Source organism: Rattus rattus, chromosome 1, assembly GCF_011064425.1.
Source record: "Rattus rattus isolate New Zealand chromosome 1, Rrattus_CSIRO_v1, whole genome shotgun sequence".
NCBI lineage: Eukaryota > Metazoa > Chordata > Mammalia > Rodentia > Muridae > Rattus > Rattus rattus.
The window spans coordinates 247,447,873-247,460,384 of NC_046154.1; the positions used below are offsets into that span (position 1 = coordinate 247,447,873).

The 12,512-nt window shown below is 52.9% G+C and overlaps 2 protein-coding genes across 2 annotated transcripts; one reads left to right on the forward strand and one right to left on the reverse strand.

Moving 5' to 3' along the window:
• Positions 1 to 360: 360 nt before the first annotated feature.
• Positions 361 to 3,636, reverse strand: Jrk (Jrk helix-turn-helix protein). The gene has a single exon (XM_032916605.1). The coding sequence runs from the start codon at positions 3,235 to 3,237 to the stop codon at positions 1,564 to 1,566; it is 1,674 nt and encodes a 557-aa protein (XP_032772496.1). The 5' UTR covers positions 3,238 to 3,636; the 3' UTR covers positions 361 to 1,563.
• A 6,825-nt stretch (positions 3,637 to 10,461) lies between these two features.
• On the forward strand, positions 10,462 to 12,418 carry Psca (prostate stem cell antigen). The gene is made up of 3 exons (XM_032890867.1): positions 10,462 to 10,715; positions 11,829 to 11,936; positions 12,160 to 12,418. Exons 1-3 carry the CDS (start codon positions 10,664 to 10,666, stop codon positions 12,369 to 12,371), a joined length of 372 nt encoding a protein of 123 aa, XP_032746758.1. The 5' UTR covers positions 10,462 to 10,663; the 3' UTR covers positions 12,372 to 12,418.
• Positions 12,419 to 12,512: the final 94 nt, after the last annotated feature.

Consider the following 12,512-nt stretch of genomic DNA (forward strand, 5'->3'; position numbering starts at 1 on the left):
GGGGACATCACGTATCTAGTAGTGGCAATACCAGGAACAGGTCACAGTCAGCCAGCACTGGTCCTAGAATGTGGTCTGATGGACACAAACCTTCTTATGGACCCAGCTCCTCCAGGCCCGATCCATCCTCTTATAGTAGGGACTCTGCACTCCGCATGCCCACTGATGCTCAGGCAAGTGTGACTTCTGACCTCTGACCTGCAGCAGCTTAAGTAGCCACAACAATTACACAACGGTCCCCCATATAAATCAGAAACCTTACAGCACATGAGCATGCAAATGTCACCCAGACACACAGAAAAAGTGGTGTGACAGAAGCATGACCCTGGTCAACAGGGACCAAAGAATCACAACAAAGACTTCTAAAAACGACCTAGTTATAATATTCACACATGCAGGAAAAGCAAGACAACACTCGCCCACAACTACAGCTGTCTGCAATGACCATCCTCAGTGTTTAGACAGATACAGAAACACAAACCAACATTCCCCAAACCCCTCTGGCTCTCAGAGGTTCGGACAAAAGTCTCTTGGTGTAGCAGCCGTCGACCACTGGAATGAAAACTGGTAATACAGCCACAGGAATCGCAGAGGGAGTGAAGGTCAAAGACAAAGCCACGGTGAAAGAACAGAGCTAACGGCTGCAGACAAGGGCAATGGGAGTCACAGGCACAGCAGCCACAGTGCTACTCCTCAGCTACAAAGCTACAATGTCAGGAAAACAGTCACGTCCTCCGACAGCTGGTCTCCATAGAACTAACCAGTGCAGACACATATTCCACTGGAGTAGTGCTAACCCACCTACCGCCTCCCTCACCCCCACCCCGTGAGCTCCAAGCCACTGAGTGTTCTTCTGTGACTTTGCAAACCATTCACATAAAGGCTGTTACTTTGAAATTTTGAGGAGCACAGACTTCTGGGTACATGTTGGCCTCTGAGCAATGCTTTAACTAGAACGCAGTGTCTCTGTGAGACCTGGACCCTGGGGGTAGGACCTGCTGCTGACAAGGACACTACAGAGCTTGCTTGAATTTGTCCATGGCTGAGGTGGGTGCAAACCAAGAGGACAGCATGGTACCTTTGCAACTAGAGTGAGGGATGTGAACAGAGGTCAGACGCTGAAGACAATGCCCTCAGGACTGGACTTGGGGTCCACCCATTGAGGAGAGCGAGCCTCCTGAAGGCTGGAGGTGCACCCCTCAAGGCACTTCAACCTGATAACGTGGCTCAGTCTTCCAACACCAGACACAGAACTGCCCCAATGGGCCCAGCTGCAGCTAGGGGAGGCTTCAGAGTGCTGAGAAAGAGGGCACCAGGTCTCCTGCCATTCAAATGATATATTATCTGTGCTAGGAGGTACAGTAGACCACTAGCCAGGACATATGCAGCCCTCTGTAAACAGTGACCCTGACAAGAGCTATGCTCCTGGGGCTTGTGTCTGTGCTTGCTCTCCCGCTCATCTCCTCTCAGTATGCTCTCCTCCCTAGCAGGCAGTGTCAGCCCCCGAGCTGCAGATGCCACAGAGCAGAGCTGCAGAGGGTCAGCAGGTATAAGCAAGGTACTCTAGTTGTCACTTGCTGTAGATGAGCAAGGCAAGGCAGAGTGGGCTGTGGCCATGCACACACCAGGGTGCTCCTGAAGGGCCTCAAGTTTGATCACAGCCCTGAGAGCCACACGAGGCTGCCTCAGCTGCTGCTGTCTCCTGAATACTGTGTGCAGCGCCTGCAGCTGCCCCACCTCTTGCACACTGAAACATGGCTGCCGCTCTGCAAAGCGCACGAGTGCCTCGAAGGATGTGGCTGCCTGCTCCCAGACTGTCTCCTCATCCTCACCAGCATCTTTCTCTGACTTTTCTGCACACCCAGTGGCCTGGGACGGCACCACAACAGCAGGGGCCTCATTCATGTCCCTCCCTGACACAAGCCGCTCTTCAACCCTGCTGTCCTGAAGCCTGCTGCCAGAACAAGAGGGCCCTTCTTTTACAAGCTCAAGGATGTGTGCGAAAGTCTTGTGAGGCTTGATGCTACAGCACTCTGCTTCCTCCCCAGAGGAGGAACCTTCAGTGAATGGGACAGTGGGCCACAGTTTCCTCCAGGCCCGCCTGAAGACCTGGCTAGGCACAGCATTCCAGGCACAGGCCACATTGACTATGGCATCATTCACGTTGTGGCGGGTGGGGAAGCCCTGTAAGGCCACAGGAGGGTTAATGAAGAGCCTCATGAAGGCTCTTCGAATGCCTTGCTCTGTGGGCTGCAGTAGGGAAGTCACACTGGAGGGCAGGAAGATAGTGAAGACATTCTCTGACACCAGCTCCGATTCCTGTGGGTGGGCCCGGGAATGGTCCAGCAAGAGAATGGCCTTGCTGTCTTCTGGTAAGCCTATGGTTCGAAAGTGCTCTCTCACTGAGGGGACAAAAATATGATGGAACCAGTCTGAGAAAATCTCCTTGTCTACCCAGGCATTACCCTGGGCCTTGTAAGCAACAGGCAGGTGCTGGATGCCTCTGAAGGCTCTGGGGCCGCCACCCTTCCCAATGGCCAAGGGCTTGATTCTGTGGGAGCCTGTGGCATTGGCGCACATCAAGACCGTCAGCCTGTCCTTGCCCTGTTTGAAGCGGGGCACAGTCCCATCATCCGGGGTAGAATTTGGCAAGCAGCGCCAGACCAGACCAGTCTCATCAGCGCTGTACACCTGCTCAGGAGACAGCCCATGCTCAGCTGCCAGGCTCCTGAAAAAGCCGCAGAACTGCTCAGCGGCTTGGGGGTCGGCCACCTGCTTCTCACTAGAGGCGTCGAGCTTTTTAATGCCGTGTCTGGCCTTGAAGCGCCAAAGCCACCCTCCAGAGAACACACAGGGCTCTGTCAGCCGCATCTGCTTATAGAAGTCCTTGGCCTTTTCGATGAGCATAGGGCCGGATACGGGGATGCCCTCGGCACGCTTCACCAGGAACCACTCATAGAGTACCCGGTCCAGGTGCTCCAGCTTTGGGGTGTGCAGGGTACGCCGCTGCTCCAGTGCCTGGCGAGAGTCTGAGCTGGCAAAGAACCTGAGTAGCTGGGCCTTGTGGGCTTTGATGTCGTACAGAGTGGACATGCCCACGTTATACTCCTGCATCAGTGCCTTCCTACTCTCCCCGCGCTCCAGCCGACTGCAGATGTCAATCTTTTCCTTCAGGGTCAGCACCACTCGCTTCCGCTTCTCCCCCTTGCCCTTGGCAGCAGCCTGCTTGGAGGCCATGAGGAGGGAGCCCAAGCTAGGCTGCGCCTGTCCTCACTTGGCTGTTTCTTTCTGGCTCTTGGAGCCACAGTCTCTCCCTGTCTTCTCTGCCTCCCGACGGAACTGATCCCAGGCTCAAGACAAGTTCATTCTTGGCTCTACCCTCTGTCTCTTGCCTCAGTTTCCCTTTAGTATCGGGCTCCAGCACACTTAGGCCTCAGATCCTAGTAGTGAGGTCAGCTGCTGTTCTCTTCAGGGGAGGTGGCAGGGCAAGCTACCCTGGACTGCTGGGGTGCACCGGGAGCTTTGGGTCTCCACACAGATAGCACAATGGGACACTTTTCCCCTTCAACTGTGTCCAGGTTTCAGGTTAACGAAGATTTGACGGTCTGAGCTGGGAATACTTCTCATGAGGATTCACGTTGTCTCACCCGTACACTTCAGGAACTGGAAAGCAGAGGAGAAAGAAAAATGTCACTAAGAGCACTCAAGATATGCTTAGATTCAATGGAAAGCATCATCTCAAAGATCAGTGCCATTTGGCCTAGGGTGTGCTAGCCAGTCTGATAACCATCCTTCCTTGCAGACCACAGAGTATTACCAGCAACCTTCATAACTAATCAGAAAAGCTAAGAGCCACAATGCATTCCTAACACCTTCTCTTTTCCTATAAACCTTATCTGGAACGCTCCTTCCAATCAAGCATTTGGTAAGCCAGAAGGCCGCAGAGCTACTTCCATAAGCAGCAAAAAAGTACACCCGAGACCACCATGTAGGTAGGAGACATGAGACATTTATTCAAATGTGCAATAGTTCCAAAGATAGACAGGGAATACAACTTGCCACCAGCCAGCGTTTAACCCTATTCCCTTAAGGCAGCCCCCTGGTCTGCAGAACTTGGTGCTGGTCCCCATGAGTCTCCCATTCTAGTCACATCGGGCGTAGTATACATGCCACTGGCACATGGCATTTGTTGTGGGCCCCTCACTGTGGAGTAGAGGGAAATCAAGGCCAGAGTCTACTCTCAGAGGGATCTTTAACAACAAACCCAGGCAGCTGCGGTTTTCTGCAGCAACTTGAGGGGCAGATGCTTCCAGGAGGCTCACCTCATGATGGCTTGGGGCCTGCCCTGCAGACGTGTTTAGAAATGAAATCTTGCCAAGCTGAATGTGGTGGTCCAAGCCTACCATCTTAGCATTTGGGAGACTGAGGCAGAACTGCTTTGAGTACAAGCCAGCCTGGGCTATCCAATAAGTGCTATGAAGGAAGAAAAGGGAAGGAGGAAATTTGAATTTGGTACCACTCTTAGAACCTCCCAAACCTGACTGCGGGAGGCTTCTAATCTTGGGACTTCCAAGGGAACAATGATAACCAAGGACCACTTGAACAGGAGCTTAAAGGACCCCTTTTCTGGAGCGGGGGTATAAGCTGGGAGAAGCTCCTATGGGGAGAGGCAAATCTCTTTCCGTAGGTTCTGCGACGTCTAGGGAATGCATGGAAGAAACAACCTGCAACCGGCTGCAGCCCAGACGACACGTAGGGGGAAAAACTCAAAACACGGGCAAGAAACAAATAAAGGGTCCTGGGAGGGCCAGAAACAACCGAGCTTGCCCGGTCTGCGTACTGGTGAAGCGCATGGGAATCGAGGGACCTGAGAAGGGATGTGCCAGTCCCGAATGCGACTCGATTCCAGTCTCTGGGGCAAGAGCGCAAGCTGGGCCTCCAGTCAGTTCGCGGAGGCGGCCCCAGCCCAGCACGGCCCGGCCCTACTCACCTGTGGACCCTGTACCGCCGGTACCGGCCGGAAATGCCAGCCACGCAGCTCTCCACCGGTCCGCTCCTCGCGGCCTTCCCCGACTCACTTCCGGGGGCGCTCTAGACCACCGGGAGGTTTCGGTCTCAGTGGTGTCTAGGTCGCTATTCCGCGACCAAGCAAGGAAGAGGTCCCGGCCGGTCAACTCACCCGCCCGTAGACCAACGAAGGCCGGAGGAAGCCTCGCGTTTCCTGAAGAACGGAAGCCTCGAGCCCAGCGTCCGGTTCTGGGAGCCATGGCCCGGCTAGCACGGACGGGAGGTTGGGTCAATCGCCACCTTGCGGTGGGAGGTACCCAAGGTCCGCCGGTTGCTAGGAACCTCCTTCCCATCCCTGGGGACCCTGCCTTTAGCTAGAGTTCAAAATGTGCCCAATTTAGACGATTTTGATGAAGATATTTGAAACATAGCATATAGCGTAGAGGCTTTGAGAGACCTTGAGATGGGAGACTGGAAAGTGTGCTGCGGTCAGTTGTGTGGTGGCCCGTGAGGGTGCCCAATCTCTAGTTCCCTTAACCTGCCAGGGTACAAATGGTGAGAGGAACTTGGCAGATATAACTAAAAGTCGTCGGAGTGTGAAGTTTATTCTGATTGTCTGGTGGACCTCAGGCAAGCACAATGGTTCGTTGTTAAAGGATCAAATGAGAGAAGACACTAATGAAAACTGTGAACTGACAACAGAGCCTGGGCCCTGTGCTTTGAAGATGGAGGAAGACTACCATTCAAGAAGTCCAAGTAGTTTACAGGAGCTCCAAAAGGCCCGGAAACATTGTCTCTCGGAATACAAACCTGGTGGCACCCTGATCTCAGCACCCTGGCCCGCAGAAGTGTGAGGAAAACGAAATTGAATTGATTGGGGGATCCATGATGGGGTGATTAGCTACAGCTCCATAGAAACACAAATTGCAGAAATTTGTTTCTCTTTAAATCACACCCTGGACCCTTCTGCCTGTTCTTCTCCACCCTCTCTTGTTAAATCCCTTGCCCTCTCCATTCCTACTCCCCAGGGATCTCCAATACAAGGTTTCTAATAATACCAAGGAAGGCTGGGTGGCTCCCAAATCCATGTCTCCTTCCAGAATCTCTTCCCTGATGTCTAAACTTCTTTCTTTTATCCCTACCTGGGCATAGCTATCCACATGCACCTTGAACAGTGTTTCTAAAATGGAGATGGGAACCTCTTGACCAGCCTGGATCCACCTTCACATTCACCCTGAACTCTTCCTCACGACCCACACCAATTCTACCACATCTGATTGGCTCTGCCCCCAGAATCTATTTTTTGGATTTCCTCCTTCCTTCCTTTTACCCGCCTGACCTCTGACTTGGCTTTCTGTTGCCCCCTCCTTGTTCCTGTTGTTCTGACCTTACATCATTGTCGACTACTGCTGCTGCACTGTGAGCGGAAACAGTGGCTTGGGACAGCCACTGTCTTGTTGTAGCACATGACTGTGGGTAGTGAATTAACTGCAGGGCAGGACAGGGCTAAAATGTACATGACACAGGAGGAAACTGAGTCACAGAGGACACCAGGCACATGATGAGACTGAAATCCAGGACCCTTAGAAGTATTTCTGTCAAGTTTTCTGGACTCCCCTGGGACGGCTGGCTCTGTCTCTGCATGTGGCTCTCTCCTGTCACCTTGTAAACATGGGATCACACACTTCTCTTGGGATAGGGCTTGGCATGGAACTGCGGCTTGGCACATGACTCCAGAACCATTGGTCTTATCTCAAGGACTGAGTGCACTCTAGCAGTGGGTAGGGGTCAGAAAGGGAGGAAGACTGGGGACCCCTCGGACCTGGCACTAAGAGCTCTCTTCTGCTACCTCCCACTAACCCATGGGGTTAAGCCCTTGAGATCACATTTGTTCTAGTGCAGCCTCACCAGCCAGACCTGCCCTCCCAACTTACTTAAAGTGGCCTTGGAGAGTGTCAGTCTGGACAGATCACAGTCTACCCATGATCTGGCTCACCTCGCCATCTTCCAAGTCCCTAAGTCATACCTGCGCGGTTGTTCCCTCTGTCTTCAGGCCTTTGCCTGTAGAAGGCCTGGACTACAGAGATGCCCATTGCTCAGATGGAGAAATTGCCAACCTCCCCTTCCTCCTTACAAAATTTCTCAGGCCTCCCTCTCTCACCAGCTTGTCTCCAAGGAGGAGTTGGCATGTGAAGAAAACCAGGGAAAGACAGGGACAGCCCCAAGAGATTTAAGGCAGAAGGCTAGCTGGTGACAGTTGGGAGCCTGTGGGAAGTGGGTGTGACAGACAGAGCCATGAATAGTGCTGAGGAAAAATCACTTCTGGGTAAGCAGGGACCATATAGATTAAAACTTGGACATGCCCCAGGATTCAGTGGGGCCTCTGGAACTTCAGCCTTTAGCCCACTGACCAAGGGGTTACCCCAGGGACCCAGCACCCAGGACTCATATGTACACATATGCTTACTCGCACAATACAAACATAATGTACATTTGACCTATACTCACACTCTGTCATGTAGCACAGGTTTCCACATCACAGGCAGAACTTCCAAGGAGTGGCTTTGACTTCCAGGACCCAACATGGGGACCTTAGTAGGTCCTGGAAGCCTGGCTCCAAATGTGTCATATCCCTGACCTGAGGGACCATGTTTCCAAAGGCCTGGAGTGACATAAACAGAAATCAGTTGTAGTTTTACATTCCACGTCCTGACTTTTTTTTTTTCTGTCAAAATATTTTCATTTATTTTGTACATATTTCTTTTCATTTAAGTTTTTTTTTCATCTTTATTAACTTGGGTATTTCTTATTTACATTTTGATTGTTATTCCCTTTCCCGGTTTCCGGGCCAACATCCCCCTAATCCCTCTCCCTCCCCTTCAATGTGGGTGTTCCCCTCCCATCCTCCCCCCATTACCACCCTCCCCACAACAATCACGTTCACTGGGGGTTCAGTCTTGGCAGGACCAAGGGCTTCCCCTTCCACTGGTGCTCTTACTAGGCTATTCATTGCTACCTATGAGGTTGAAGCCCAGGGCTGGCTTGGCTTTTAAAGGCTACCTTTGTGCAAAGTTTCAATTACACCCAACTGTGATTTGCGTCCAAGTAGGGGATTCCTTTGATAACCCCCTAAGAAGAGGTAGCCGTCTGATGGAAAGGCATAGTTTTGAGACTCCATACCCAAGGAACAGTGGCTTCTTTGCTATGTGAACGGGCAGGTTCTCCAGGGAGTATGGTGGGCTGTGGAAGGGAGTGGGGGAAAGAGAGAACAAGAAAAACTAGAGACTCAGGCAGTGGAGCCAGGCTAAGGGTGAGTCATGTCACAGTCCCACCCAGATCACATTCACTCCTGGAGGGAGTGTGCCCTTTTTGTGATAGGCCTTTTCAGGAGGTGTACTACTGGAGGATCCATACTACCGGGTTCAAGCTACAGGGTCAAGACTCAGAGTGTGGCCAGGGTCAGGGCTCAGCATCTAGTCATGATCAGACTAATATATGGGCATGGCCGGGACTCAGGGTGTGACCACAATATTGCCCTATTTGGGGACCAGGATCACCAGAATGAGTGTTCAGTTTTCGGCTGAGGTCACCACAGAGTTAGGCCTGTGGTGAGGGGTGGGGCTACACAAAAGTCATAGCCACAGTCTTCAGTATCTGAGGTGAGGCCACTAGGCCACCCTTTGGCCAGAGTTCCCACTCTGGGCACCACTGGTGTCTGGGGCTCAGTGGTTGTGCAAGGTGATGGCATTGCAGGTGTTAAGCAGATCTTAACCTGTGCCTACTCTATCCATCCAGTGCCCCTGGACTAAGACTAGCAGAACTGTCTCCAGGCATTCATATGAAGACAGAAGGCTTGCTCCATTCAAGAACCACCACCTTTAGAGCATTTGCTTCATATCAAACCCGATCGACAAACATTTACACACCTGTAAATATTTGGGGAATGACTGACTGTTCTATCTGGTGCTGGGTACCCATGCCTCCAAGTGCTGAGACAGATAAGCAAGGTCTCCAGGAGCAGCCACCCCAGTGGGTGGGAGCCGACAGCCATACAAGGACACAACCAAGCTGTGGGCACTCACAGCACTCCCTGGGTTGGCAGACCTGTGGCAGAAGGGGATGTTCCAAGAGGAAGTTCTAGGTGGACAGAAAGGAGGAAATCGTCTCGGAGAGGGTACCCTTACCTTGTGTGACCCTGGGCAGAATCTTGCCTCCCTCTTTCTCTCTGAGTCACAGGTTCTTTACAGCTAAAGGAGAGAATTTCCAGTGAAAAGTGGCCAGCCCAGAGCGCTAGAGAGTCTGGCAAGGGGGATGACAGGGATTGGAAGTAGAACCTGTGGGCTAGTCCGCGGTTACTGCATATGGTCCAGGCGTGCTGGGGCATGGAATGGTTCCCTGAGACTAGAGGGGAATACTTTTCACTCTCCTGTGTCTTAAGTGCCAGGAACCTTTAGGGTGAGGGAGTAACCAAGGCTCTATCAGCACGGATGAGAGAACATCAGAGAGCAGAACACTGTCCCCAGTTGTGAGCAAATAGATGGTGGCCATGACCAGCATTTCTAACTGCTGGCACCTTGCCAGAACCATCGTGTGCCCAGCAGTGTCACCCAGAAGGCAGAAGGCTGGGGAATGTAGGTGAGCCTCAGGCTGAGACAGCAAACAAGAGACCACACATCACCCCAATGCCAAGAGCAGCAGGAAGCACTGGACCCTGGGTTCTGTGGTCAGAGCTGCTTAGGGAAAACCAACCAACAAGATCTGTGGCCTCTGCTAACAGAGAGGCTGCTGCTGCCACTACAACCCATCCGTGAGGCTGCCTCAGGGAGAGATGGCCTGGCCGCTATCCCTCCCTGCTTTGTTCCGGTAAGCCGGATGCCTCCCAGATCAAAGAGCAGTGTGCAAAGTGGATCTGGGGAGATCGGAACACAGCCAGTGGTAGCCTGTCTCCCCACTTCTTTTTTCCCTTGGAAAAACTCATGGAAGCTGTGTTTCCTGGCTCTTTTGTAGCTAAAGTTCCAAGTTTTTGTCGTGAGGGGGTTGGGGGGAAGGATTAAACATGAGCTTATGGCTCTCCCAACTCCTCACAGGCTCTCAGGTCCATATCTAAGAAAAGTGATCTCAGAAGAGCTGCTATTTAGTGGCACCTTCTGCAGCCAGTCATTGTCATTTGCAGCAGTCAACTGCTACTATTGTCTGCTGTCTTTCAATCCAGGCCTGTCTCCTCAGGGGACACAGGCCCCAGACAGGCAATACTACTCTGAGGCCCTAAAGAAGCTCCTCTGTCCTTGGCCAAATGGTTAGGGGAACAGAGAAGCTCAAGAAAGTAATGTCTCAGAACTGGCCTCACTTCCCTGAGAAGGGCAGGAGCAGTGGTGGGTGCCTTAGGACTTCTAGCCCTTGTTCTGTGGGCGCCTAGGAAAGGGCTTCTAGCAAAGACAGCGGCCCCACCCTGGGAAGGCAGTGCCCTCCAGAGCCAAAAAGAAGGACGAAGGCAGTGGGAGGAGTGGTGTGAGAGATCAGATTGGAATGGGCTGGGCCCTGGGCTTTTACTGGCTCCAGGGGACCTGTCACTGTTGACTGTGGGCAGCAGAGCCTTCCCTACCAGCTGAGACCATATAAAGCCTCTGGAGACACACTCCAGGTGCTCACTGCAACCATGAGGACTGTCCTCCTCCTGCTGCTGGCTGTCTACCTAACCCTGTCTCCAGGTAAGCTTCAGACAGCCACGGGGCAGGGCTCGGAAAGGAGAGACGAGGAAATATCAAAGGGGTAGATGAGATAGAAGAAGGGAAGAAGAGAGAGAAGACTGAGGAAGCCAAAGCCGCTTTGTGGTGAGGACTCTTACTAGTGTCCTGTGAGAGGCAGGCTAGGAGGGACTGAAGGACTTCCAGAAGGAAACGCTACAGAGGGGCAGACACACAGGGATACTGGGCCTTCGTCAATGTCTTAAGCTGAGAAGTGTCACAGAGGGAGGGGGAGGAACGTAGCAGGCAAGGGTTCTTGGAATGTCTTGAAAGAGGCCTCACTGGTCCATCCCTGGCTACTTCTGCCTCCAGTGTGAGAGTCCACTGGGGTGGGCAGTCTGTGATGATCTATTGTGCTGGGCCCTCCCATCAAGTGACCCCAGAAAGGTCACTATACTCCTAGAGCCTCAGCCTCCTGTTCCAGACAAGGAGAAAAAAAATGTCCCCAAGGCCACTGGCGACCTAGGCAGGACAAAGCGTGTGGCCACTGAGGTCAGATGTTAAGCACCTATTCCTCTAGATGTGACTTTAACCCCAGCTTTGCTATCTTTTGAAAAGAGGTGACCCACATGCCCTGACTTCTGGAGCTACTAGCGCCAGGCATGGAGCAGGACTTCCCTAGGGCCCCTACCATTGCCACAGAGCATAGTGGGGGCGTAGGAGGAAGCAAGCTGGGCTCAGCGAACAGACAGGCTGACTTCAGTGCCTCGTAGCATGAGGAAGTCATATGTCCCTCCCTCCAGCCTGGTGCACAGAGGGGCTTTTTCCAGGTGTAACCAGTCACTAGGCCTCTTGCCCCTCTCAGGGATTACGAGTGCTTAATAAAGCTTTAAATTCCTGAATAGTGAATAACAGAGCAACATGTGGGTTTGGGTGACCAAAGCGGGGTAGGCTGGCACAGAGCCCTCTGTAAAGGGTACCAGAGGGTTTGGGGCTTTTGTCTCCTCTATGCTTCAGCGGTCTGGATGGCGCTGGGCTGTCTCTCTCCACTCTGTGTCAGGGGTGGGAAGGCCTGGTATGTCTCTTGAAGTGTAGCCGGCCAACCTCTGAGCCTCAAGCCTCCTGCTCCACCCACAGGTGCCGCTCTGCAGTGCTATTCATGCACCGCACAGGTGAGCAACAGAGACTGTCTGAATGTACAGAACTGCACCCTGGACCAGAACAGCTGTTTTACATCGCGTGTCCGTGAGTGCCCCAACCCCCCACCACTGTCCCCACTGCCTGCTGCCCTGCCACGCAGCCTCCCTCCCCACTGCAGCTAGACAGAGAAGAAACTGTCATTCACCAAATTTCTGGTCTTTGTGGGGTGGGTCTAGAGATTTCATCATGCTCAAGAATGGGACCTGAGGGGCAGAGAGGTGAATACCAAGACTTGGCTTTAATCCCAAGCGTCACTCTGTCTTCCCAGGGACCATTGGACTCCTGACATTTATCAGTAAGGGCTGCAGCTCAAAGTGTGAGGATGACACGGAGAACTACTATGTGGGCAAGAAGAATATCACATGCTGCTCCTCTGACCTGTGCAATGTCAACGGGGCCCACACCCTGAAGCCACCCACCACCCTGGGGCTGCTGACTGTGCTCTGCAGCCTGTTGCTGTGGGGCTCCAGGGATCTGTAGGCTCTAGGAGAGCCCTACTATAGCCCTACTGTGCAGGGATGTGCCCCACCCCCCCACCCCCACCCTCACCCCAGGCGCACAACCACCACCATGCTAACTCCCACACCCGACTGGCCTCCCACCAGGGGTCTCTCTCCTCTC